At 52.0% G+C, this 27,985-nt stretch overlaps 1 protein-coding gene across 1 annotated transcript; it reads left to right on the top strand.

Moving 5' to 3' along the window:
• The first annotated feature begins 696 nt into the window (after window positions 1-696).
• Window positions 697-26,362, top strand: CA5A (carbonic anhydrase 5A). Its single transcript, XM_052656362.1, has 7 exons — window positions 697-853; window positions 3,122-3,319; window positions 16,505-16,623; window positions 19,399-19,494; window positions 19,624-19,686; window positions 23,538-23,693; window positions 26,219-26,362. Exons 1-7 carry the CDS (start codon window positions 697-699, stop codon window positions 26,360-26,362), a joined length of 933 nt encoding a protein of 310 aa, XP_052512322.1.
• The last annotated feature ends 1,623 nt before the right edge of the window (window positions 26,363-27,985 follow it).

The following is a 27,985-nucleotide window of genomic DNA, read 5'->3' as shown; positions in this document are numbered from 1 at the left end:
GTGGACATTTTGAGCATGAAAAGGGGCATGTTAATGTTTATGCTGAGACAGGAGGCAAAAGCTAGAAGTGTCCCAAGCCAAGCAGGACATCGTACTTTGGGGAGAATGAATTCCTATCAGATCATGCCTGTTTCATGGACACAGGATGGGCTGCTTCCCAGGGGCCCTGGGCAGAGGGGCCACCTGCTCCCCTGCCTTGTGCACAGGCAGCTTTGGCAGATTCCCATCCTGCCCCTCTGACCCCGCCGCTCCCTGGAGACACACAGCGTGGCTCTGGGCCGGGTCTCGAATGGCCCGAGGCTGGAGGGACCCACAGCCAGGGTCACACCCAAACCGGGACTTTGCTCTGGTCTGTTTGCTCTAGTCTGCTCCCTGGTCTGGCAGCAGGCTCTCCACAACCTCCCCTCACTCTCTGGCACCCTCACCCCACTGTTTATCTGGTCAAAGCACAGTGACCCAAGGGGCCGGCCACAGCAAACGTCCCCAGTCCCAGGGCACCCTTCCCTAAGCCAAACCCCACGTCATCCGATAAGTTGGGGCGGGCGTGGGTTGAAATTTAACCATCAGTGCTTTGGGTGAGGTTCTACAAAAGAGATGGGCCACCCCCACCCCACCGCTTGGCTGTCCTGCCTGAAGTGAGGGCAGAGAGTGGGGAAACCCCCTCTGGTTGTTGGGTCCCCCGGGAAGAGAGGCAAGATGGTCAGGCCCCCAGTGCTGGGCTGGAGTCATCTGAAGTCCTCAAGCTTGTCTCTCCTGGCCAAGCAGATATGGGGCACCCTCCGTAGCCACTTGCTAAGGCCAGCGCGATGTTGCTCACAGGTTCCCTGTGCACAGAGAAGGAGAAATGACGCTTGTAAGTAGAGCCTCCGGTCTCCCAGATACAGACTCCCGCGCTGTGTGTCTCATGTTATGGCGTCTTTCAAAATAGGAGATGGTTGGAGCCAGATGGCTTGGGTTCAGATTTCTACTCCGTCTTTCCCGAGGGAGACGTGGGCTGGTCCTTAACCTCAGATCTATCAGGAGGGTGAGATGCTCAAAACAAGCAGAGAGCGAGTGACAACCCCTTCCCCTCCACAAGACAAGCTGTTATTACTCAATATTATCCCCTTCTAGAACGAGCCATCCCGGCCAGTCGTTAGGGCTCCAAGCCCCAGCAGAGAACATCTCAGTAAATTTGATAAATAGGCCGCCAGCCAGTTCCGTCCAGAGACTAGCCCAGGTTAGCCTCAGCCTGGCGGTGGTGTCCTTGGTGTCCTGTGACCTTGGACTTGCCCCTCCCTCTCTCTGGCCCTCAAGTTCTTCCTGTGTCAGATACAGGGCCTGCAAGCACCCCTAAGTTCACCTCTGACGTCAGTATTCCACACTTTCCAGGTTAGGACAGTTGGCAGAGCTTGGGCTTTGGAGCTAGCCTCCGTGTCGGGCATTGGTGACACTTGTCAGCGGGGAGAGCTGGCAGGTTGTTTCGCCTCCCCAAGCCTCAGTTTTCTCATCTGTAAAACAGGATGATGAAATCACATAGGGGGCCATGTGAAGATGAAATGACTCGAGCAGGAAGCCTGGCACACACTGGACCCTTAAAAATCCTACATTAGTCGCTTAGTCGTGTCCGACTCTTCGTGACCCTCCAGACTCTAGCCCACCATGCTCCTCTATCCATGGGAGTTTTCAGGCAATACTGGAGTGGGTTACCATTTCCTTCTGCATGGGATCTTCCTGACCCAGGGATCAAACTCACACATCCTATGTCTCCTGTATTGCATGTGGATTCTTTACCCACTGAGCCATCAGGGAAGCCCAAACATTCTTACTTTTTCCAATTTTGCCGTGGGTCCACACCTGAGGATGATACCAAAATCCCCATCTCTCTGCTGTCCTCAGTCTCTCCTGGCTTCATACTCCAACCAGCGCTGTGTGATAAGTACCATTAAGATCCACCTTTTACAGGTGCTGAAACTGAGACGCAGAGAGATTAAGGAACTTGCCGAGGGGCACACAGCCACAGAGTGGTGGGGCCAGGACTCGGGTTCAGGTGGCCTGATGCTCTTCATGGTCACCGAGTATAAAACAGGAGCCAGGTGTGAAGACATCTACAGATACGTGAAGAAAACCAAGGCGCAGGTCCACTTTGTACTGAGCAGTGCTTTTGCTCTTTTGAGAAGCCTTGAGTGTGTTTCTTTGAGCTTGGAGAAAAGTGCCAGAGGCTGAGCTCTACATCAGCCGCCAGAGCAGCTGCCTCTGGGAATCCAGGAGGGAGGGTCTTCCTCCGTGAGCAGACCCTTCTATCTGGTTTGAAACTTGCAGGGAGTCTGGGTGGGGCCTGGCGTTCTGCATCTGCAGCCAGGCAGTGACCCACCTTGTGTGCCTGCTCAGTCATGTTAGACTCTGCCACCCCGCGGACTGTAGCCCATCAGGTTCCTCTGTCCATGGGATTCTCCAGGCAAGAATACTGGAGTGGGCTGCCATGCTCTTCTCCAGGGCATCTTCCCAGCCCAGGGACTGGACCCACCTCTCTCATGTCTCCTGCATTGGCAGGCGGGTTCTTCACCGCTAGCGGCCACCTAGGCTGGGGACCCCAGCTTGTGTGCTGTGTAACTGAACGCCTGGGGGTTGCCTGTGCCAAAGCTTCTATTCCAGGCCCTTCTGAGCAGGGTTTTCCGTGGATCCTGGGACTTTGGTTTCCCGGAGGACCCTCGGGTTTCCTGTTCTCTGACACTTGTCGCAACCCCCATGGGTCCACAGCCCTCCTCCGCTTGCCTCCTTGGGCTGGGCTGGGCTGGACCCCCGCCCCCCACCTCCCCGGCACAACTCCCTGTGACTGCGCTGCGACAATGACCACAGGTCAGAACGACTGTGCGCAGCCACAAGGCTACGGCGAGCTGCGCTCCCCGCGAAAAGGAATCGGTCCTGGGCGTGGTCCCGGGGAGGAGATGGAGCGAAGGCCCCGCCTATAAGGGCGGGGTTACGAGGCCGAGGGTCAGGTGGTCCCAGGCTCCACGTGGGGCCAGGTTCCCCAGTGCTGGCTCCTCTGGGACCAAGTTTGCAAGTTTCTGCCTCCTCACTCTGAGGCTGGAACGGCGCCCATGCACCATGAGGGTCTCCTCTTCCCTGTCTCTGCCCCCAGTGCACCCCGTCTGGAAGGGTCCAGCCTCCGTGCCAGGGGGCACCCGGCAGTCCCCCATCAACATCCGCTGGAGGGACAGTGTCTACGATCCCCAACTGACGCCCCTGGGGGTCTTCTACAAGGCGGAGGCCTGCCTGTATGTCTGGAACACCGGCTACCTCTTCCAGGTGGAATTCGACGACTCCACCGAGGGGTCAGGTGAGCCTGAGAGGGGGTCTGGGCCCCTTGCTCCTGTGAGTCCTGAGAGTGGGTCACAGCAGAGGGGGGAAGGCTGAGGCTGGTGGCGGGGATGGACAGAGTGATGGTCACTCTAAAGCTGGTGATGCTGACCAGCTATGTTGGTGTCACACCACTGGGGGATGAAAGGGAACAATGCGGTCCTCCCCTAGGGGTTACATTCCAGGGGCTGGAAGGAAGAAACTGGGAGCAAATAAAACATAAATACATTGCACTCAGAGGAGAAGAGCAGAGTGGGGTGGAGGAGAGAGGCATGGAGGTGGGAAGTCCTGGAAGGAGAGGAGGAAGAATTGTGGCCAGGCGTCCAGGGTCTGGGAACCTCATTGGTCCTCGCTCAGAGTGAGATGGGCAGTGACGTGGCTGACATCCAGCTGCTTCAGGAAGAGGTGGGGAGCGGGGTCGAGCAGGAGGCTGTGTGGAGTGCTGGTGATGGAGGCTGCGGGGCAGGGCTCAGCATCCTCCCAAGAAATCTGGTGACCATCTCACTGAAACCTCACTGGGATGCCTTACAAGTGTAGGGTGGGGACTCTGTAGGTTTGGGAAGTTTCCTTCCACTGCTGTTTTACTTGGCAAGATTGGCTGTACTGGAATTTTTTCAGCACCTAGACACATCATCATAAGCCTTGTTTACGCTAACCGTGTTCTCTCTCTGGGAATAAGGAATTTATGACAGGCAGAGGATGCTCATGTGACGAGCCCCCAGTGAAAACATGGAGCATCACGTCTCCCATGGGCACCCCTGGTGGGCAGTGCACCACATGTGTTGTCATAGCTTGTTGCTGGGATTCAGGGCATCCCTTGTCACTCCAGAAAGGACCCTGGAAGCCTGGTCTCCTCCAGACACGGCCTCGCCCTGTGCTGATGTTGCTTGCATCCTTTCTCTGTAATACGTCTTAGCCATGCTTATGACTTAGTGTGCCAACTTTTCTCTGTCTTTGTTGGTCTGTTCCAAGACTAGATTCCAAAGGAGCAGCTAAAGTTGGCTTTTCAGGTTTAATATGCTTTGTATTAATTTTTTTTTTTCAATTTTGTGCAGCAACTTTAAAAAACAGACTCTACCTGAGTTCTGGGAGTTGTCCTAGGGAACCATCAAACCTGTAGACCCCCAACACAGCCCCCAGACCCAAGCCCTCTCCAGGCCAGCCCTCGGTCCACCTCCTCCCATACGCCTAGTAGTCTTGTTCACTAACCCATCACCCCGGTGAGGACGTGAATGCCACAAGGGGAGGATCACTCTTACTGGACACTGCAGGTGCTCAATAAATTGGAGGATAAACCATGAATGAAAAGTTAAAGGTATGAATGAGCCAGGCAGAGGGACTGGTCGGTGAAGGAAGGCTCAGCCTGACCCTCCCCGACTGTGATGGACCGATGGTGCAACAGGGGATGGGAGCCCTTTTTCCCTGTGCCAGGCCCTGTGTGCTTCTTACACATCGTGACTCAGTTTTCTACATGGTGTCCATAGTGTATATATGTCAATCCCAATCTCCCGATTCATCCCACCTCCCCTTCCCCACTTTGGTGTCCATATGTTTGTTCCCTCTGTCTGTGACTCTTTTTCTGCTTTGCAAATAAGATCATGTACATCATTTTTCTAGATTCTACATATATGCGTTAGTGTATGATATTTGTTTTTCTGTTTCTGACTTACTTCACTCGGTATGACAATTTCTGGGTCCATCCACATCTCTACAAATGGCACTATTTCATTACTTTCTATGACTGGGTAGTATTCCATTGTATACATGTACCAAATCATCTTTTTCCACTCATTGATCAATAGACATTTAGGTTGCTCAACACAGCGGGTTTTTTTTTGAAATATATTTTGGAGTGGCTTTTTTTTTTTTTAGTGCCTTCCATTTTATTTTTTTGTATAAACTCATTTATTTATTTTAACTGGGGAATAATTACTGTACAATATTGTGATGATTTTTGCAGTACATCAGCATGAATTGGCACAGGTGTACATGTGTCCCCACATCCTGAACATGACATCCCACCTCCCTCCCCACCCAATCCCTCTGGATTGTCCCAGAGCACTGGCTTTGGGTACCCAGCCTAATGCATCATCAGCTCAGCATTTTTAAAGGCCAGGTAAGGGAGAAGTGTCTCAGGGTCTGTGATCAGCTTGTGCACAATTCTCTGATCAGCTGGTGATGATAAACCCTGAGGCTCCAGCAGGTCTGGGAACTGTGTGTTCAGTTCAGTTCAGTCAGTTCAGTTGCTCAGTTATGTCTGACTCTTTGCAACCCCATGCACTGGAGCATGCCAGGTCTTCCTGTCCATTACCAATTCCCAGAGCTTGCTCAAATTCATGTTCATTGAGTCGGTGATGCCATCCAACCATCTTACCCTCTGTCATCCCCTTCTCCTCCTGCCTTTAGTCTTTCCCAGCATCAGGATCTTTTCCAATGAGTCAGTTCTTTGCACCAGGTGGCCAAAGTACTGGAGCTTCAGCTTCAGCGTCAGTCCCTCCAATGAATATTCAGAACTGATTTCCTTTAGGACTGACTGATTGGATCTCCTTGCAGTCCAAGGGACTCTCAAGAGTCTTCTCCAACACCACAGTTCAAAAGCATCAATTCTGTGGCGCTCAGCCTTCTTTATGGTCCAGCTCTCATATCCATACAAGACTACTGGAAAAACCATAGCCTTAACTAAGCGGATCTTTGGTGGCAAAGTAATGTCTCTGCTTTTTAATATGCTGTCTAGTCATTGATCTGTTGCTTTTCTTGGTCATTGCTTTTCTTCTAAGGAGCAAGCGTCTTTTAATTTCATGGCTGCAGTCACCATCTGCAGTGATTTTGGAGCCCAAGAAAATAAAGTCTGACACTGTTTCCATTGTTTCCCCCATCTATTTGCCATGAAGTGATGGGACCAGAGGCCATGATCTTTGTTTTCTGAATGTTGAGCTTTAAGCCAACTTTTGCACTCTCCTCTTTCACTTTCTTCAAGAGGCTCTTTAGTTCTTCACTTTCTGCCATAAGGGTGGTGTCATCTGCATATCTGAGGTTATTGATATTTCTCCCACAATCTCGATTCCAGCTTATGCTTCATCAAGCCCAGCATTTCTCATGATGTACTCTGCAGATAAGTTAAATAAGAAGGGTGACGATATACAGCCTTGATGTACTGCTTTCCCTATTTGGAACCAGTCTGTTGTTCCATGTCGAATTCTAACTGTTGCTTCCTGACCTGCATACAGATTTCTCAAGAGGCATAAAATATGAAAAACTCCAAAGGTCACTTTGGACTTTTGTGTGTGTATTGTTAAGATACATTTGACAAAATAATTCTGATTCCCCAGGGGAAAGGGGCTGGTGGTTGAGCTTGGTACTCACTCTGCCCCCTGGTTGGCAGAGCAACCAACACCCTGACCGAGATCCTCGCCAAGATCACATGCCGGGGACGTGTGAGTCCAGGGGAAATCTTGGCACTGTTTCTCGAAGGGGGAAGGTGTGCTGGACAGACAGACATGCAAACACTCCCTTTCACAATCACTCCCATTGGATGAATGACAGCACGCCACAGACAGACCCCGCAGTGGAGGCTCTGAGCATCTTCATTCTATGTAAGGAGGAGGCTGGGGGCAGGGCCGGAGGGGTCTGGTTCAAGTCCAATTCCCCCTGATCCTAAAGCCAGCATTGCATCACTGTGTCAGCTGAGTACTGACACGTCCAGGCACGGCTGGTCAGAACCCTGCCTCCCCCAACTCTTCCTTCCTCTGAGCGAAATTTTTCCAGGAGAGGGATTCCCAAATGGGGGACGATGGCGCCTGCAGCATGGGCCGTTCCCCGGCAGAGCAGCACAAGCGGCAGCACCTCGATCCCCACAACTGCCGCGTCGGGCCCCCGCTGATGGTCATCACCCTGTTTCAGTCACTCATGTGGGGTGAGCCTGCCTGGAGCAGGAGAGAGCCGAGAGGGGAGGACCCCAGGGGTACTGGGGAGGAGAGAGTCACACTCCCCAATTCTTCTGGGAGCCCCCACCTTGCGGTTGAACCTGGGCTGACCCTGGCCCCCCTGATTCTGATCGCTCTCAAATTGAAGACTCTTGCACCCTGTTGGAGCCAGGCCTCTGCCTTGACCGGGTCCTGACCCCCGGTTTCTGGCTCCTCCACTCCTTCTCAGTCTGGCTTGAAGGGCCCCACCCTGTCCTGCCACAGACCAAAAGAAATATCTGGGTGTCTCTCCCCAGCCATATAAATTAGTTGGATAATTCCCCCTGTGGCCTGTGTCCACACCCGCCAATCTGCTTTCACTTTACTTGTCATTTTCCCCAAAGCCCAGTTTCCTCTGCCTTTCTCTCCTGCTCAATTTCACATGCTGCTCCCGCCCTCCAGCCTTGAGCCCCCTCAGTTCAGACTTGTTGTCTTCCTTGTTCACCTCGAATGGAAATTGGGAGCTGCCTGGAGCAGAGGAAATGGAAAATGCAGCTGAAAGACGGGAAGAGCTCAAAAAAGTTCTGCAGTAAGAAAATGAAAATCATTTTCTTGGGAGTGAGACACTCCCATGATTTTTTTTTTTTAACGCATAGACAGAAAGGGAAAGCCTTGGGGCAGGAAGGGAGGTGAGTGGAGAAGGACATGGTGCAGAAGTGACCATGCACAAAACGTTCACGTTGGTCAGGTCACGCCAGCAGGTCAACGTAGGAGCCCCAGAGACTCAGAGCTGAGGCTGAGGGCGCTGGGGTTCCACGGGGTGAGGGACAGGCGTGCTCGAGATCAAGGCCCGCCAGCAACGATGAGCAACAGAGCTGGAGCCAGTGGTTCTTTCCAAGGAATGTGCGGCTGAAGGCCAGAGAAGGAAAGCTGCCGGGAGGGAGGAACACAGCGCCGGCTCCAAACAGACTCGTGGTCACACCCCACAAGCCCCTCACAGGCCAGGCCCCCCTCATCTCAGCTCCCGAGAGACCCTCTTCTTAAGGAGTGACAGCGCCACTTCTACCCGATGGGCAGTATAGGTGCAGAAAATGGGGTTGAAGGTCAAGGGCCAAAGGCCACAGGTAGATCCTGCTGCTCCGCTCCTTGTGGAGGCGCCGGTGTTCTCTGAACCAGGTCCTAGCTTACCACCTGCAGTGACTTCTCTACCGCCGACAAGTGCATTTGAATGCCTGTTACGTGAGTGTTGGAGAAGGCAATGGCACCCCACTCCAGTACTCTTGCCTGGAAAATCCCATGGACAGAGGAGCCTGGGAGGCCGCAGTCCATGGGGTCGCTGAGGGTCGGACATGACTGAGCGATGTCACTTTCACTTTTCACTTTCCTGCACTGGAGAAGGAAATGGCAACCCACTCCAGTGTTCTTGCCTAGAGAATCCCAGGGACAGGGGAGCCTGGTGGGCTGCCGTCTATGGGGTCGCACAGAGTCGGACACGACTGAAGTGACTTAGCAGCAGCAGTAGCAGTACGTGAGTGTGTGAATCAGGGTGTACTTTTCAAGGCATTTAGTTCCACCTGCCCCTGTGCAGGAGGCCAGGGCGGCTCTGCCGGCCTCATCCTCTGCATCTCCAGCACTTAGCAGAAACTGTGGCACATTGTAGGAACTCAGTGCATATATGTTGAATGAATGAATGATTTTCCCTTCTTATGCTTTGTGGCTGGCCGAGCCCCTTCTGAAGGACACTTTCTTAAAATACATTTATCCCTCAAAGTCTTTACATGCAGGTCCTATCTTGGGGGTAATAGTGGCTGTTTCTGATGATGGCAAATCTCCACCTTGATGATGAAGATGGCGACCATGATGTTAATAATAACAGTGAGACAGTAACAATAGCAGAAGGTGCTCCCACTGCTGGAGCTCCTCCCGGTGCCAGGGGCCAGGCCAGGAGACATTTTGTAAGGGCCAGCCGCGTTCTGATGGGGAAGGCGTCATCGTCATTGCGCAGATGTCAGATCTGAGGTGCAGAGGAATAAGACCACTGTGCAGAGAGACGCTGCTTGGAAGCAGGGGCTGTGCTCACGCTTGCCTGGCTTCAGACCCAGAGTCGATATGCAGTGATCCCAGAGGTTAGGCCCCAAGAGCAACCTGATCTGCCGCACTTCTGGATTTTGGAATTCTGGGGTGGGGTTTGCCCCTCAGTGCTGGCCCCAAGTTGTGGCTTCTGCTTACCTGGAGAGAATGACAAAGACCTCCCTGATCCAGAGAACACTTGGAGCATCAGATCATCAGATGCGCTAAGATGTTAAATCCCAGGGGGGCGCCGAGAACAGGCTGATCCTCAGTGCCACGGAGTTATTTGCAGTTCTAAGTATTAGTTGCTCAGTTACATCTGACTCTTTGCAATCCCATGGACTATAGCCCGCCAGGCTCCTCTGTCCATGGGATTTTCCAGGTGAGAATACTGGAGTGGGCAGCCATTCCCTTCTCCAGGCAATCTTCCTGACCCAGGGATCGAACCTGGGTCTGCCACACTGCAGGCAGATTCTTTACCATCTGAGCCACCAGAGAAACCTGGCCATTCTAAGTAGAACATCTCAAACTGATACCATTGAGTTATTTGCAGTTTTGATTACATAGAACATCTCAAACTGATACCATTGAATTATTTGCAGTTTTGATTAAATAGAACATCTCAAACTGTTCTCAGACTTATTTTAAGCCTTAAAACAACTGTGCCTGCCAAATGGCCTGTTTATCCTGGTCAAAGCACCAAAGTACTAATAGATGGCTGTTATCAGCAGCTGTTATGAGAACAGAGACAGTAGGTCTGGGCTGGGAGTCAGGCTCCAACATCGCTGTCCTTGGGGATGCAATTCCCCAGCTGTGTGTTGAGCACCTGCACCTGGAGCCTGCGGGGGGTGGGGAGGGGGGAGGAGAAGATGGGGGTGGGTGGAGGATGCATGGCCTCCAGTCTGTGAACAGTGGCGCTGCTGGTGGAGTCTGGGGCTGGCAAACTAAAAGCCCCCTTGTCACAGATTGGGCTCATCTTTTCAACTGTTTTCTTGAAGGGACTTACTCTGACACTGTCATTATGAAAAGTCACTAAGATTATTATTATTATTATTATGGTTTCCAAGGCAAACCATTCAATATCACAGTAATCCAAGTCTATGCCCCAACCAGTAACGCTGAAGAAGCTGAAGTTGAACAGTTCTATGAAGACCTACAAGACCTTTTAGAACTAACACCCAAAAAAAGATGTCCTTTTCATTACAGGGGACTGGAATGCAAAAGTAGGAAGTCAAGAAACACCTGGAGTAACAGGCAAATTTGGCCTTGGAATGTGGAATGAAGCAGGGCAAAGACTAATAGAATTTTCCCAAGAAAATGCACTGGTCAAAGCAAACACCCTCTTCCAACAACACAAGAGAAGACTCTACACATGGACATCACCAGATGGTCAACACTGAAATCAGACTGATTATATTCTTTGCAGCCAAAGATGGAGAAGCTCTATACAGTTACCAAAAACAAGAGCAGGAGCTGACTGTGGCTCAGATCATGAACTCGTTATTACCAAATTCAGACTCAAATTGAAGAAAGTAGGGAAAACCGCGAGACCATTCAGGTATGACCTAAATCAAATCCCTTATGATTATACAGTGGAAGTGAGACATAGATTTAAGGGCCTAGATCTGATAGATAGAGTGCCTGATGAATTATGGAATGAGGTTTGTGACATTGTACAGGAGACAGGGATCAAGACCATCCCCATGGAAAAGAAATGCAAAAAAGCAAAATGGCTGTCTGAGGAGGCCTTACAAATAGCTGTGAAAAGAAGAGAGGCGAAAAGCCAAGGAGAAAAGGAAAGATATAAGCATCTGAATGCAGTTCCAAAGAATAGCAAGAAGAGATAAGAAAGCCTTCTTCAGTGATCAATGCAAAGGAAAAGAACAGAATGGGAAAGACTAGAGATCTCTTCAAGAAAATTAGAGATACCAAGGGAACATTTCATGCAAAGATGGGCTCGATAAAGGACAGAAATGGTATGGACCTAACAGAAGCAGAAGACATTAAGAAGAGGTGGCAAGAATACACAGAAGAACTGTACAAAACGATGTTCATGACCCAGATAATCACGATGGTGTGATCACTCATCTAGAGACAGACATCCTGGAATGTGAAGTCAAGTAGGCCTTGGAAAGCATCACTACGAACAAAGCTAGTGGAGGTGATGGAATTCCAGTTGAGCTATTTCAAATCCTGAAAGATGATGCTGTCAAAGTGCTGCACTCAATATGCCAGCAAATTTGGAAAACTCAGCAGTGGCCACAGGACTGAAAAGGTCAGTTTTCATTCCAATCCCAAAGAAAGGCAATGCCAAAGAATGCTCAAACTACTGCACAATTGCACTCATCTCACATGCTAGTAAAGTAATGCTCAAAATTCTCCAAGCCAGGCTTCAGCAATACATGAACCGTGAACTTCCAGATGTTCAAGCTGGTTTTAGAAAAGGCAGAGGAACCAGAGATCAAACTGCCAACATCCACTGGATCATGGAAAAAGCAAGAGAGTTCCAGAAAAACATCTACTTCTGCTTTATTGACTATGCCAAAGCCTTTGACTGTGTGGATCACAATCAACTGTAGCAAATTCTGAAAGAGATGGGAATACCAGACCACTTGACCTGCCTCTTGAGAAATCTGTATGCAGGTCAGGAAGCAACAGTTAGAACTGGACATGGAACAACAGACTGGTTCCAAATAGGAAAAGGAGTGTGTCAAGGGTGTATATTGTCACCCTGCTTATTTAACTTCTATGCAGAGTACATCATGAGAAACACTAGACTGGAAGAAACACAAGCTGGAATCAAGACTGCTGGGAGAAATATCAATCACCTCAGATATGCAGATGACACCACCCTTATGGCAGAAAGTGAAGAGGAGCTAAAAAGCCTCTTGATGAAAGTGAAAGTGGAGAGTGAAAAAGTTGGCTTAAAGCTCAACATTCAGAAAACGAAGATCATGGCATCCGGTCCCATCACTTCATGGGAAACAGATGGGGAAACAGTGGAAACCGTGTCATATTTTATTTTGGGGGGCTCCAAAATCACTGCAGATGGTGATTGCAGCCATGAAATTAAAAGACACTTACTCCTTGGAAGAAAAGTTATGACCAACCTAGATAGCATATTCAAAAGCAGAGACATTACTTTGCCGACTAAGGTCTGTCTAGTCAAGGCTATGGTTTTTCCTGTGGTCATGTACGGATGTGAGAGTTGGACTGTGAAGAAGGCTGAGTGCCAAAGAATTGATGCTTTTGAACTGTGATGTTGGAGAAGACTCTTAGAGTCCCTTGGACTGCAAGGAGATCCAACCAATCCATTCTGAAGGAGATCAGCCCTGGGATTTCTTTGGAGGGAATGATGCTAAAGCTGAAACTCCAGTACTTTGGCCACCTCATGCGAAGAGTTGACTCATTGGAGAAGACTGTGATGCTGGGAGGGATTGGGGGCAGGAGGAGAAGGGGACGACCGAGGATGAGATGGCTGGATGGCATCACGGACTCGATGGACATGAGTCTGAGTGAACTCCGGGAGTTGGTGATGGACAGGGAGGCCTGGCGTGCTGCGATTCATGGGGTCGCAAAGAGTCGGGCACAACTGAGAGACTGAACTGAACTGAACTGAAGATTATTTTATCCAGGGTGGCTGCCAGTTGTTTTAAAACAACCCAGTTGTTTTAAACTGAGTTCCTAATTTTGCTAAAGAAAGGACAAGTGTTCAGCTTGAACTCCTCTACAAAAGCCAAGGGCTGGACTTTCAAGCAGGCCTGGGTTGGGGTCGCTGGTGGACCTGGCGCAGGTGACTAGGCTCCTGTGAGTCTCAATTTTCTCATCTTGAAATTGGGCCAGCAGTAGCTGTTTGCAGGGTCATTGTGAGGGGCGGTCACTGGGGAAGGTGGGGGCTGTGCACGATACTTAGTGTATAGCAGGCATTCGGCAAAGGCTGACTCACCCGTGAATGGCACTTGGAGCACGGGCTGGCTGTCCACCAGGCCTGACAGGTGGGGTGAGCAGTGCCAGGACACAGGAGATGCTGACCATTGAGAACCGACGGGACCCTATCCCCAATCAGCCGCATCATCCCATCGCAGAGATGAGTGCTGTAGCTGCTTGCTCTGTGTCCTTTGGTGCTTCCAGAAGACCAGGTGTTCTGCTAAGAAGTTTGTGTTTAATCCTTGCAGCATCCCTATGGAGTAGTTGCTAGGATCCTCCCCATTTTACAGGTGTGGAGACTGAGGCTAGGAGCAGTTTGGTAACCAGACCGAGATCACTGCGTTTGAAGGTGATGGTGCCAGCACCGACCCAGTGCAAACCCCCGTCCACTGCAACAAAGGACCCTGTTCTCTGGTTTTGAAGTAAAGACACCGGTGCCCGGCTCGTAGCTGTCTGTGCCCATCCATCTACCTTTACAGACATGGTTCCAGAGAAGGAGGAGGAAGAGGCTCGAGGTGTAGAAAGGGGACACCCGAGCTTGTACCGGAGCAGCTCCTGTACCAGCCGGTGCTGCTTCTCTCCTGAAATGCATGTGAAGGAGGGAGGCCGACAGGCATCGCAGTTACAGGCTCCCGCTGCACCTCCACCGGCCGGCCGCAGGGCGCCGCTGCAGCCCAGCCCAGCACCAACGCTCCTCGCACGGTGCTCTGCTCCCAATCCGCACCTGCAGGTCGCAGAGCTGGCAATGGGCAGCAGCCGCGGGGTGTGCTTGGTCCCAGCCAGAGGTGGCCACCGCCCACTGACTGATGACCAGGTGTCGGGGAGGAGAGGCCCCGCCGCCGACAGGAGCTCGTCTTCGCTGTGGCCTGGATTCCAAAGCTGACCTCCGTCCACAGTCTCTTCCTTAAGTGGCTGCCTCTTTGGGAAGCAGGCAGGAGGGAGGCCCCTTGTGAGAGGCTAGCCTTGGAGGGTTCTGTGGGCAGCTGGATGCGGAAGGCAGGGGAGCAAGTGGGGCATGGGGTGGGGAGCAACTGTGGGCCGTGGGCCCTGGGCCCTGGTCCAGGCCTGGCTGGAGGACGACCTTGGGAAAATCCTCACCTGCCAGAGGAGGGGGTGATGCCCATGCCCAGCCCCCTTCCCACTCCCCACTGTCTGCTGGTGACCACCAGCATGCAGGGAGTTTTCTACAAGGTTAGTTTTGGCCGGTCTAGCCAGTGCCAGCTCATGGTGGGTTTGTGCCTCGTATAGTTGGTGTCGCTCTCTCTGGAGACCTTATGTGGTGTCTCCAGAGTCCTCAGATGCTTAAGCTGGAAGGGACCACCAGGACCACCTAGCTAGGAATCTTTTCTTCTTTAATCAGTGAAGAGGCCAAGTCCCTGAAAGGTGGCACGGTGTGTGGTTGCTGGCATCATTGTTGTCACCATCTGATGACTGCACATAAAGAGGCCATCCTGCCAACACTGCTCTTCTCACAGGTGGGACAGCTGAGGCTCCAAGAGGCTGAGCAACTTGGTCAAGGTCACACAGCACATGCACGGGTTAGTGCCTTTTGGTGACCCCACGTGTCTGCTGGCCAGGGCTGCCACCTCCCCTGCCATCAGAAATGGCACAAAAGTCCCACCACCGGTATTGGCGTAATTTCCTTAGGTGATGTTTTGTGCCCAAGGCCTGGGTTTGGGTTCAGACCTGATGTTGAATCCTACCTCTCATTGCCAGGATAACCGGAAACCTCTTTGACCTCTCCTAATAAATTGAGAAACTACACAAGGAACTTTCCTGGTGGTCCAGTGGTTAAGACTCTGAGCTTCCACTGCAGGGGGCATGGGTTCGATCCCTGGTCAGGGAACTAGGATCCTACAAGCCAAGAGGTGCAGCCAAAAAAACAAAAACTGTACAAAACTACAGAAGCCGGTCAGCTCAAGTATCCTGACTCCTTGAAAGAAAACACCACCCCTTTGTATTTCCAGCCACAGAAAACCCAGTAAAGTCTTGTAATCTGATCCCAACAAGGAGGTTCCCTGCCTATAGAAAGGCTCCTCCTGACCCGCTGACTCAGGCTTCATGATTTACTGTGTTTTTAGATAATAACTTGTGGAGCAAAGAGTTCCTTCTCTGTGTGCATTTAAAGTGAGATAGAATGTGTGTGTTCAGGAGAATGAAGTCATGGACTCTCATGACGAGGTGCCCATAGCAATGTCCTGGAGCTGCGTGCTCACTTTCAAGTGAGCACAGATCAAGCGCAGAATCGTGGGCTGAGTCTGTTGTCTGGTTCATGGTTCAGTGCCTTCTGCTACCAACACCTTCAGAGGCAAAAGCACTCAGAAAGCACCCTGAGCCCAGTAGTATCTGACACTTGCAATAGCATCTGTTGCGTCACTAAATATTTTCCCTGCTTTTGCTGCATGGAGGAGCTGATACCAGCAACCCCTCACCCCCACCCCACACTCTGCCAGTGTCTTCCAGACTCATCCCAGGATCCCAGCATCCCAGGGCACTCACCTCAAACACAGGTGGGATGTCCAGCAGTTACCATTACATTCTTGCACTTGGTGGTGGAGCTCTGTTAGGAAAGCGCAGCTGGAGACGGGCTAAACCCTGTGCATCCGAGCCCTGCCCCACCCCCGTGAGCTCGTTCAAATGCAGGCTCCCAGCCCCGGCCCTGAACCTCTGGGGCCCACAGTTCAGGGATGAGCCCCCGTGCGTCACGATCACAGCTCTTGGGGAGGCTCTCCAGGGATCTGGAGTGACTTAGACAGTGGTCATCTGGTGAGGCTGGACCGAGCAGGGGCTGCCTGGAGATCAGCCCTGGCGGGAAAGTAGCGCCTTGTAGCTCAGAATTTGTGTATTTAAACATCTTGCTCATTGCATATTAGCTTATGAAATTGTTTGGTGATAGAATTCTGTCTGCCATTCTTTCATTCAAAAGACATCTCTCTCTGTCTCTCTTTTTTGACTAAAGGCAAGTTGAAAAGTCTTACAGGACTGGCACGCATCTCAGAAACGGTTTTTCTTGCCTTCCTGTTGCCTGCCTGACTGCCATCTGGTGGCAGCTCCGGACTCTGCATCTCTCCCGGGCTCCCCATGAGTCACGGCGGCCCACCGGGGCCAGGTGACTTGGGACAGACAAGCTCCCACCTTTCAGCTTGGGATTTCAGCAACACGGATCTCTCAAGAGTGACAGAGTGTGACCTCGGTGTCGTCGGGGTCACAGCAGCTCCACAGTCTGACAAGCAGACTAACACCATGTCCACGGCTTCACTTTCCAGGAATCAGCGGTGGCCCCTTGGAAAACCACTACAGACTAAAGCAGTTCCACTTCCACTGGGGAGCAGTGAACGAGTGGGGCTCAGAGCACACGGTGGACGATCACGTGTACCCCGCAGAGGTTCGTAGCAGCTAATATGTGGGGGCTTCCCGAGGGCCTCGGTCACCTGAGGTCAAGTGACCAAGCATCCTGGTTGCTCAGAAAGGATTTCCTGGGACATGGAACTCAATGCTCAAGCCAGAACCATTGGCCACCCCGTCCATTCACTCTCAGGACTATCCTTAAGGGGAGAGTAATGTTAGCACTTTCACTGAGTGAAGGAAGAGACTGGGGTTCTGAGTGGCACTGTAACTTGCCAGAGTCAGAAGGCTGGGTTTCAGGAGACAGTCTGTGCCCTTAGCTCAGCCTCGCTTGAGGCTGGTCCACTGGGGACAAGCTACCTGTCCTTAGAGGCATTCGAGGCCTTTTACTGAGAATAGAAAATCTTTACAATAGAAATTACCTCCTTAAAACAAAGTGATATTTGGGACATTCCAAAATGGGAGTCAGTAAAGCAAAGGAGCAGAGACAAAGGTCAGGAATTGAGTTTGAGGTGGTAAGTGGGGCCATATAGATGCCCCCCCAATATTTTATTATGAAATTTTTCCAACTTACCCCCTCCAAAAAAAAAAGAACTGCACAGTGAGAACCCGTAAAGTCACTCGCCATATAGATCCTGTGTTGATATTTGCCGTGTTCACTCTATTTCACCCCCATCCACCCACCAACCACCTGGCTTTCTGATGCATTTCAAGTTCTGGACTGTCTCTGTCGCCATCATTATGGAAGTAATACTATAGAACCAGAGTCCAGTCAGACCAAAACCTAAACATTGCTGTGATCACACAGCCAGAGGTGGCCTCTGGGGACAGTTGATAATTAGGGAGTGACATTATCGCTCAAACAATTAGTGATTGTTATAACTTCCCTGGTGGCTCAGAGGGTAAAGCGTCTGCCTACAATGTGGGAAACCCGCGTTCGATCCCTGGGTCGGGAAGATCCCCTGGAGAAGGAAATGGCAACGCACTCCAGTACTCTTGCCTGGAAAATCCCATGGACTGAGAAGCCTGGTAGGCTACAGTCCACGGGGTCGCAAAGAGTCGGACATGACTGATTTCACTTTCACTTTCATAACTGCACACATTTTTACAAATATAACAAAAATGAAGGAATAGTGGCTTGTAACACACCTGCTTTCAGCAAGCCACCTTTCTCTTAATCACTGTGTTCCTGCTCCTTGGTCTTCAATGAGCAGCTATTTCAGCAGAGGGATTTGCTGCGATGTGCTCATCTAGGAGTCGGACACGACTGAAGCGACTTAGCAGCAGCAGCAGGAACCAGATCAGAGCTTGGGACCCACCAGAGCCTGACTGTCCCTGAGTCAGGTGGGCAGGGGCTGTGAGGCCGTGCTGGCCATGCCACTGGCCCCGGTTGGAACAGGCCATTTCCTGTGGGGTTTGGAAGGCAAGGCCAGCCCCCTACAGCAGGGTCTGAGAAGGAGGTAGGCTCTGGGCGGGGCCCCGAGATTTCTTCTATTTCTGGAAGACCCTGCAGGACAGTGGGTAGGGAATTCCAGGTGAGACATGGGAGGACAGAGGGAACCCACGCCACCCTCATGGTCCCCAGTTTGTGTGGTCAGGAACAATGGGACTTGTTGGCAGTGAGGTGCCACCTGGGCCCAGCACCCCAGCAGGGCCCCCCACGTCCTCGAGTCCATCAGCCGACTGGGGGAGGGTCTTGCCGAGCATGAGAGGTTGGAGGCCTCTCTGGGCCGAGTCCTCATGGTCTCAAGGCCTGGGTCAGGGTTCAGAGAGGCCTCCACCACCTCATACGCTGCAGCAGGAAATGCCAACACTCAGGCCCCGTCCCGGTTCCATCACGCAGAAACCAGGGGTCCTGGCTCTGCCTCCTGCTCACCAGTGCCCCAGGTACGCCCATTCCCCCAGCCATTCCCTGCTGATTTAAATCCCTATCATCTGGCCAGCTGTGATGCTAAGTTCAGACTTAGGAAAACCAGTGGAAGGTGTGAAGAATAAGGAATTCAGGAAAGGGTGACAGAAAAAGTGCCATTTGGGTGGTGTACTCACATTTAAAATTATCCTCTGTTTATCTGAAACTCAGATTCAACTGAGAGTCCTCTGTGTGATCTGGCAGCCCTGGTTCAAGCCTGTCCATGTGTGCATGTACTTAGTTGCTCAGTCGTGTCGGACTCTCTGACACCCCATGGACTGTAGCCCACCAGGCTCCTCTGTCCATGGGATTCTCCAGGCAAGAGTACTGGAGTGGGCCACCATGCCCTCCTCCAGGGGATCTCCCCAAACCAGGGGTCAAACCCAGGTCTCCCACATTGTAGGCAGATTCTTTACCATCTGAGCCACCAGGGAAGCCTGAGCTATCTGAGTGGTAGCAAATAACCCAACCACCCGTGTGTGTTTGACAGAGTTAAAGCGAGCCTCCTTTCTTTCCCCCTGAGAACTAAGGCTCTGCTTTCCGGGGTTTGAGTGAGCCTGGTCTGGGCGAGGTGGCACTAGTGGTAAAGAACCCTCTTACAGGAGACGTAAGAGACACGGGTTTGATCCCTGGGTGGGGAAGATCCCCTGGTGGAGGGCATGGCAACGCACTCCAGTATTCTTGCCTGGAGAAGCCCATAGACAGAGGAGCCTGGTGGGCTACAGTCCACAGAGTTGCAAAGAGTCGGACATGACTAAAGCGGCTTAGCACACATGCACGCACATGCACAGGCTGGGCGACCCGGCCTGCAGCCGTGAACTCACAACAGCCGCACAGAGAGGAGCGAGGATTCGCCTCTGGCCTCTGCTACCTGGTGACGGGGGACTCTCTCCTCCTGGGTTCCAGCTGCACTTGGTTCACTGGAACGCTGTGAAATACCAGAACTACACAGATGCCGTGATTGGAGCTGACGGCTTGGCCGTGGTAGGCGTATTTTTAAAGGTAAGTGGGCCGGGGCGCATCTATCCTAGTGAGACCTGCTTTCTGGGCATGGTCTCCTTAGGATGACATGTGCTTGTCACCCTGTCCCCGGCCCTGTCACGTGACCACTCCCCATGCCACGCTGTGCAGCTGGGGGCCCGCCACAAGGAGCTGCAGGAGCTGGTGACAGTCTTGCCAGACATAAAGCACAAGGTAAGCTGCGTACTTTGAAATCAGCATAACCAAAAGAGCAAAATTGCTTAGAGTAATGGCTCCTTTGCAAAGAAAAACAAATAAACAAACTAGTTGGGAGAGAGGAGCAGTACTGAGGGAGTCAGTCCGGTCCTGAACCTGGGGCTCCCTGGGGCTGATGCCTGCTGTCTCCAGCTGGCTCACCCACTTGAACCTGTTCCTGTTATTCCCAAGTCCTCCCCACTGGGTGTAACGGGGTATCCCAATACTCAGCCACTCAGGCATCATCTTGAAGATTTTTGCCTCATCTGCCGCCAGTAGTACTATTAGTTATATAGTATTTTTCATGAGATTAATCCACTTCAAAATTTTCAGTCTTGTCCCAGGCAACAACCTCAACCAAGTGATAATGTTAGTTTTAAAACCAATTGAAATGAATTCCCAACTATGGCCATTTAAGAATGTCCACCAGCAAGCCACCTGGCCTCCTTAGGGTCAGCCCCATCCTGGGAGAAGAGGGAGGTGGGGTGAGGGGGTCCCATCCGGACCCAGCACAGCCCAACAGTCAGCATGGCCAGCGAGATACCAGCTAAGAGAGGACTTTGATGGAGAAATGGAAATTCCTATACGACCTGCAGTTTATTTGTTCAGTGCCGAACAAAAGAATTCAGAGAGGGAAGGAGTCACCACATGGTCCTTGGCCGTGGGGACGGATGGGGCTCTGACGTGTCTTGACAATAGCCAGAGTGACTCCAGAGGGGAGCTGGGGACTGGCCCTTCCTCCGACGCTTTTCAGGGGCCGTTTGATCTGTGCGGCACACTTCCCTTGATGTTGGGCTCCTGGGACCAGAGCAGCTCGCTCCCCCGCTGCCCATGTGCCAGCTCAGGAACTCGGCAAGGTCGAGGTGCTGGGAGCCTCCTCCTCGCTGGTCTGCAGCCAGAGCAAACCTGGACTGTTCCCTGCAGTGTCCACCCCCGAGGCGTGGGCCTGCCTCCTCGTGGGAAAGAAAGAGCTGCTGTGCGGTGCTGTGTGCTAAGGGGACTGCGCTTCTCCAAAGGCTCTGGGCAAACACACAGGCGAAAAGGTGCCAGAGGGGGTGAGGGAGGAAGCTGCCGGTCCAGTTCTGGTCCTGATGCTTGTCCCAGGGCCTCAGCTTCCTCAGCTGAAAAATGAGATTTAGAAGCTTAGGAGAGAAAGGCCCCGCCTTGGAGGACAAGGGTCTATGCCTCGTGGGTCAGGGGAGTGACAGCTTGAGTCATCTGTCAGTCTGCACTCCCTCCTGGTTCCCCAGCGTCTGGGTGGACTTTGCACACTGGTGGCAGTAGGGGTCACCTCCGTGAGGTCCAGCTCTGAGGGACGGGGCAGGCCTCCTGTAGCACCTGAGTCCTGCCGCTGTTTGGTCACATGGCTTTGGAAAGGTCTTTTCTCTCTGTCTTAATCAGTGAAACAGACATAAAGGCTGGTTCTGGAAATCCAAGGTGAGAGCCTCAGAGGCCATCGGACAGGTCAGCACCTTGGGACCAGGGTCTAGGGAGAGGAGGTCTGAGGGGGTTTATCTTTCCCCCAACACCTGCTGGTAGGCCTTCCTGCATTTTGTCCTGTGTGCATATGTGGCCTGTGCTCAGCCAGGTGAAGGAATGAAGCACTGACACCGGCTGCAACAGGGATGGACTTTGAACACGTCATTCTGAGCGAAAGAAGCCAGATGCAGAACTCCCCAGGTTATGTGATGCCACCTCAAGGAAACATCCAGAAGGGGCAGATCAGGGAGGCTGTGGCGGGGTGGGGGTTAGGGGATGTGACAGCTCAAGAGTCTTTACTGGGGCTCTTTCTCTCTGGAGCTCTGTTTTGACGAACGTGTTCTAGAATTGACTGCGCTGAGGGTTCACATGTCTGTGAACATGCAGCCTTAGGACTGTGCATTTTAGATGGGTGGGCACCACACTACAGGAATGTCGTTTCCGTGACGCCCTTTAAAGTCGTTGACTAGACACTGGTTATAAGCCATCTGCTGTCTCTTTCCTCCGTTAGAAGTGCATTCCACAACGGCAAGGAGTGGGTCCACCCTGTGTGCTCCGGTAGCCCCAGCAGCTAAGACGGGTTTACCGTGGGTGCTCGTCAAATAGCTGAGTGGGCAAGTGACATGGAATCCCTCCAGTCACTAGGAACCTGGAGACAAGTTTCTGTCCTTTCTAGAGCATGGAAAGCAAGCCAATGTGAATTCTGAACACGGGGCTCCCAAGCATGGCATGAGCTGACAGAGCAGCCTGGAGCACTAGGCTCTCCTGGTCCATCAAAGCCCCCCACCGCCACCGTGAAGAGAAGGAAAATCCTGATACGCATCAGGGAATCCGGCCAGAGCAGCGTGGCCTCCTGCACATGTGTGATTGCATGACTGTCGTCAGGGAGGGCTGCTTTAAAGAGAGGATTAGCGGTCTCAAAAGTGTGATATTTTCTGGTGTAGCCACTACGGAAAACGGTCTAGTGGTCCCTGAAAAATCTAAACATGGAGTTACCATGGGGTCCCACATTTCTACTTCTGGTATATCCTCGAGTCATTAAAAGCAGGGACTTGAAGATATATTTGTACACTTGTGTTTATAGCAGCTTTATTAACAGCACAGATGTGGAAGCAACCCGAGTGTCAGTTAGTGATGATGGACACACAGAACGTGGTCCATCGGCACAGTGGAATATTACTTGGCAGTAAAAAGTGGGAAATTCTGGGACTTCCCTGGTGGTCCGGGAGTTAGGACTTCAAGCTCCCAAAGCAGGGGGCCCAAGTTTGATCCCTGGTCAGGGAACTGGATCCCACATGCTACAACAAAGAATTTGCATGCCACAACTAAAGATCCAGCATCTGGTGCAGTTAAATTAAAAAGTAAGTAAACAAATATTTTTAAGAGGAGTGGGGATTCTGACACAGGCCTCAACACAGATGGTCCTAGAGGACATTGTGATAAGTGAGATAAGCCAATCACGAAAGGACAAATCCCATATTATTCCATCTATACGAGATCCCTAGAGGTCACATTCATACAGACAGAAAGTAGATGGTGAGTGCAAGGGGCTGGGGGAGGAGAGGAGAACTGGAGAGGGGAGGAGAGCTGGGGGAGGGGAGGAGAGCTGGGGGAGGGGAGGAGAGCTGGGGGAGGGGAAGAGAGCTGGAGAGGGGAGGAGAGCTGGGGGAGGGGAAGAGAGCTGGGGGAGGGGAGGAGAGCTGGGGGAGGGGAAGAGAGCTGGAGAGGGGAGGAGAGCTGGGGGAGGGGAAGAGAGCTGGAGAGGGGAGGAGAGCTGGGGGAGGGGAGGAGAGCTGGGGGAGGGGAGGAGAGCTGGAGAGGGGAGGAGAGCTGGGGGAGGGGAAGAGAGCTGGGGGAGGAGAGGAGAGCTGGAAAGGGGAGGAGAGCTGGGGGAGGAGAGGAGAGCTGGAGAGGGAAGGAGAGCTAGTGTGTGGTGGGGACAGAGTTTCAGTCTGAAATGCTGAAAACCTTCCACAGGTGATGGTGTGATGGTTGCACAACAAGGTGAAGGTACTTAACCCCGCTGAACTGTGTGTTTTAAATGGCTAAAATGGCACATTTTGTGTTGTGCATGTTATTTGACATCAGCCTTGAAGACTGTGATGTTTTCACAGCCAACGTGTAGGAAACATGAGTAGCTTTAAAAGAAAACAGGCAAACCTGTGTGGACACCCCTGCTCAATGCGGAAGGCCATGTCCTCTTGTTACAGTTTCCAAATGTGGCACCGCGGCCATGGCCTTTATCCCAGGGATGCGCTCTGCTCCAAGCCAGTCACTGAGATGAAGCCGAGCGCTGTGCCCCCTTTCTGGCCTCCTCCACCCACCTGACAGCGCACGGTCTCCTCCCCCAGGACGCGCGAGCAGCCCTGGGCCCCTTCCAGCCCTCCTGCCTGCTGCCTGCCTGCCGGGACTACTGGACATACCCGGGCTCCCTGACCACGCCGCCACTGTCCGAGTCGGTCACCTGGATCATCCACAAGAAGCCCATTGAGGTGGCTCAGGACCAGGTGAGTGGCACCTGTATCCGGTGCGTGGGGCTTCACGGGGATCCCTCTGTTTTGGCAGTTTCACTGAGACAGTGTGAGCGAGCATTGTGGGGTTTCATGCTTTGGTGCATTTTTGATGTTCCTTCACAAGAACAATTTCCAGTTGAAATAGGAGCTCGTGGGGGTTGAACAGAAGTTCCCAGTATTGCAGCTCTTCTCCTGACCTAGAGATACTGGTGTGTGAGAGGGAGATGGAGATAGAGACAGAGACAGAGAAGGGCGAGAGACAGACAGAGGAGAGAGAAAGAGAGACAGACAGAAACAGAGGCAGAGAGACAGAGACGAAGGGAAATAGACAGAGATGAGAAGGGGGCAGACGGCGGTGGACGAAGGGGAACAGAGGCGGGGACAGACAGTTGCGCTGAGCACCTTCTAATCATAGTGGTCAGCCTCAGGTGTGGCGGGCTTCCCGGATGATAGTCGCTGGAGCAAAGCCGGCGCCTGCTCCTTGGTCTCCACTGGGGTAAAGCAGCTTTACAGAACAGAAGTGATATTTTCATTGGGACATGGGTCCTTGCTCATTCAGGGACCTCTGTGGGTATTTGCAGATGAGTAAATTAGGCAATAAAGGGGTGTCATAGATGAGTGCTGGAGAGCTGTGAAAGAAGTAGGGTCACTGCAGGAGAAGAGGAGGATAAGGGTCTGTCCCACTTCTTTGCCCGACAGAACAGTAAGAACTCACATTGTGATAAGAAGTTATAGAATATAAACGCCCAGAGAAAATTCCAGAGGGGTCGGATCAGTCAGCTATTGCTGCAAAATGCCACGTAACAAACCACTCCCAAACTCAACAGCTTAAACAAGCATTTATTTTTCCCTACTCACAGATATTTGGGAGCTAGGACGCCGTTTTAGCCGAAGTTGGGCATTGGGTCAGGCCGTGTCTCTCACGGTTCTTGGACCAGTGGCCACCCAGGGCTGCTTCTCATGGCACAAGATAGCAATGAAAAGAAAGGCCAGCTCACACAGGCACATTTATGGCCTCTGCTTGCGTCACAACTGCTCCTATCCTGTTGACGAAAGCAAGTTATGATGGCCAGGCCAAGGCCAGAGGGGCAGGGAGGAGGCGAGTACCTACTTGCTGAGTGATGCCCTAAGCTGTCACACAGAGGTGCACCAAAAAGTTAACCCTGGTTATCCCAGGGTCACAGGTCTGCCGTGGTTCTTATTTTCTTTCTCTTTCTGTATTAAATATTGTGTGTCTGGGTATATGTGTGTGTGTTAGTTGCTCAGTCATGTCTGACTCTTTGTGACCCCATGGACTGTAGCCCACCAAGCTGTCCATAAAATTTTCCAGGCAAAAATACTGGAGTGGGTACCCATTCCCTCCTCCACGGGGATCTCTCCAACCCTGGGATCAAACTCTGGTCTCCTACACTGGCAGGCGAGTTCTTTACAGTCTGAAGCAGTAGATATTACTCATATACTTTTTTCAAGTTGAAGTATCTTTTTCTCCGGGAATGTCCAGAATCTGGAGAAAGTCTGTCTGTCTAGAGCAGAGTTCCAAGATGACAACTGTGCAACAGGCATGCTCCTCTTGCCCAGCCTCTGCCCGGGACAGACATTTATAATCGATCACAGCAGCATTCACCACCTTTGTTTCGGCTATGCACTTCCTGAGGGCTCTCGATGAGCACTTGGATGTCCTTCCAGCCTTTTGCTTCTGTAAAACATCCTCTTATTTAAAAGTCATGAGATGGGACTTCCCTGGTGGTCCAGTGGCCGAGACTCCACACTCCCAATGCAGGGCGTCAGGGTTCAATCCCTGTTCAGGGAACTCAATCCCACACGCCACAACTAAAGATCCTGCATGCCACAACAAAGATCAAAGATCCAGCAGGCCGCAGCCAAGACCCAGTGAAGCCAAATTTAAAAAAAAAAACCCTTGAGAAGATGCTGTTGTGTGTGTGTGTTCAGTTGCTTAGTTGTGTCCAACTCTTTGTGACCCCATGGACTGCAGCATACCAGGCTTCCTGAGGTGATGCTATTTGCTTTGAAAGATTAAAGGTGAGATCACCAACCTTCCCACAGAATAGAACTGTTACAGACATGGCTGAAACTAGCCACCCTCACCAACAGCCCTCTGTTACTCAGCAGATGTGTGGTAAACACCCATTAGGAGTCAGATGTTACAACGGAGAGGGTGGGCAAGTGGGGGGCGGGGGGAGGTGACACAGCGCAGTGGTCATAGTCTCTGCACGCCGCTGCCCAGCAGGAGAATAGAAACCTCAGTCGATAGTTTCAAGGCAGGGTGGTGAGTATCACATAAAAATGCAGGGTGGGGTTGGGCGGCTGTAGAGGCAATATGAGCACCCGCTGGATGGCAGGAACGAGCCTGAAAGGACATTGCTGTTCTGCCGCATTGCTTTCATCATACAGGGCCGTCCCCAACTCAGGCTGGGAGGGCCCTGCACCAGACGGGACAGGCACAGGGGCCGGTTCACTCCGTGCCCGCGCCCAGTTTACATCGACACCCTCCCTTCCAGCTGGCCGCGTTTCGCTCACTTCTGTTTTCTGCGCCTGGTGAAGAAGAGAAGGGGATGGTAAACAACTACCGCCCACTCCAACCCCTGATGAACCGGAAGGTCCGCTCCTCCTTCCAGGCCACTCACGAGGGAGCAAGACTCTAAATTCACTCTGTCCACGCTAACAGGTAGAACTGACTTTAACAAGAGAAAGTATTGTTTCCTGGGCTTCACGGTCCCATCGTGTGTAACCTTTGAAATTAAAAAGAAAGCAAAAGGTTATGATTTCCATCAATGTACTTGGCAGTTGCAAGGAAAAAAATGGTTTCAAAGAAGCTTGAGCATGCCAGGGAATGGAAGTCTGGGACATGGGATCTCTCAGAGGACTCTCAGCAGTACCCAGGCCTCAGGGGCTGTGCCAGCCCCACTGACCGAGGTCGTACACCCTGCCCTCTCTTAGGTCCACAGTGTCCTCTTTCCAGACCGCCAGCACTTGGCAACACAGAGCCCGGGACTGATGGCCTTCCTTCCCAATTCCAAGTTCCTAGTGTGCCAGTGTCCTGGGCTGACTGATGATGCAACCGGTGACCAACACACTGTGGGTGTGGGGTACCCAGCAGGGCCTGCCTTTCTTCCCACAGTGCTGAGACTGGAAGTCCAAGGTCAAGTGCCAGCTTGGCTGGGTTCTAAAAGGGTCTCTCTTGGCTTCTTGTTGTGTCCTTGGGTGGGTTTTGTTTTGTTTTGTTTTTTTGGTGTATGCACACAGAGAGAATTCTCTCTCTTCCCCTTATTCTTTTTTAAATATTTATTTTCTTTGTTTATTTATTTGGCTGTGCCAGGTCTTAGTTTTGGCACTCAGAATCTTTGGTTGTGGCATGTGAACCCTTAGTTATGGCATGGGGGATCTAGTTCCCTGACTGGGGATCGAACCCAGGCCCCTTGAATTGGAAGCATGGAGTCTTAACTGCTGGACCACCAGGGAAATCCTTCTTCCCCTTCTTATAAGGCCACCAACCTTACCAGGTTAGGACCCCACCTGTAGGACCTCACTTAAGCTTAAGTACCTCCTAGAAACCCCTTAAGTACCCTGCACCCACAGCTTGTTCGTCCCCAGCCACATCATCGGTCACAGCAGCCCCAGGACACCGACACACCAGGAACTTGGAATTGGGAAGGAGGGACGTTAGTCCCGGGCTTTGTGTTGCCAAGGGCTGGCGGTCTGGAAGGGCGAGGACTTAGGGCCTCAACATGTGAATGCAGGGGACACAATTCAGCCCATAACGGTCACAAACTGCGCCGGTGGGCGGGGCGGGGCGGGGGGGGCTTAAAACATGCAACAACAGAAACTTACTGAGTCAGAGTCTGGAGGCCAGAAGCCCAGCTGAAGGTAGGGCTGGCTGCTCCAGAGTCTCTAGTCGCCTCCGCCGTTTTCCAACTTCCAGGGGCGTCTGCTTCCTTGGCTGGCAGCCCCTCACCCATCTTCAAAGCCAAAAGGAGTTTGACAAAGTGTCTGCTTGGGACGTGTCGCCATTCAATTGTGGTTGTTCTGCGGGGTGTGTCATGATTTTTCACTGGGGTTTTTTTTTAACTGTGGTAAAATCCACATAGCATAATGTTACCATCCTAACCACCCTTTAGCGCACAGCTCGGTGGGCTGGTGCATTCACAGTCGTGCAGCCATCACTGCCGTCGGCCTCCAGAACTTTCTCACCTTCTTAAGCTGAAATTCTGTCCCCACTAAACACTAACTCCCCATGCCCCCCACCCTAGTCCCTGGCACCTATCGTC

This window comes from Budorcas taxicolor, chromosome 18, assembly GCF_023091745.1.
Source record: "Budorcas taxicolor isolate Tak-1 chromosome 18, Takin1.1, whole genome shotgun sequence".
NCBI lineage: Eukaryota > Metazoa > Chordata > Mammalia > Artiodactyla > Bovidae > Budorcas > Budorcas taxicolor.
The sequence above is the reverse complement of the archived record's forward strand: the minus strand, read 5'-3'. Positions and strand labels throughout refer to the sequence as shown.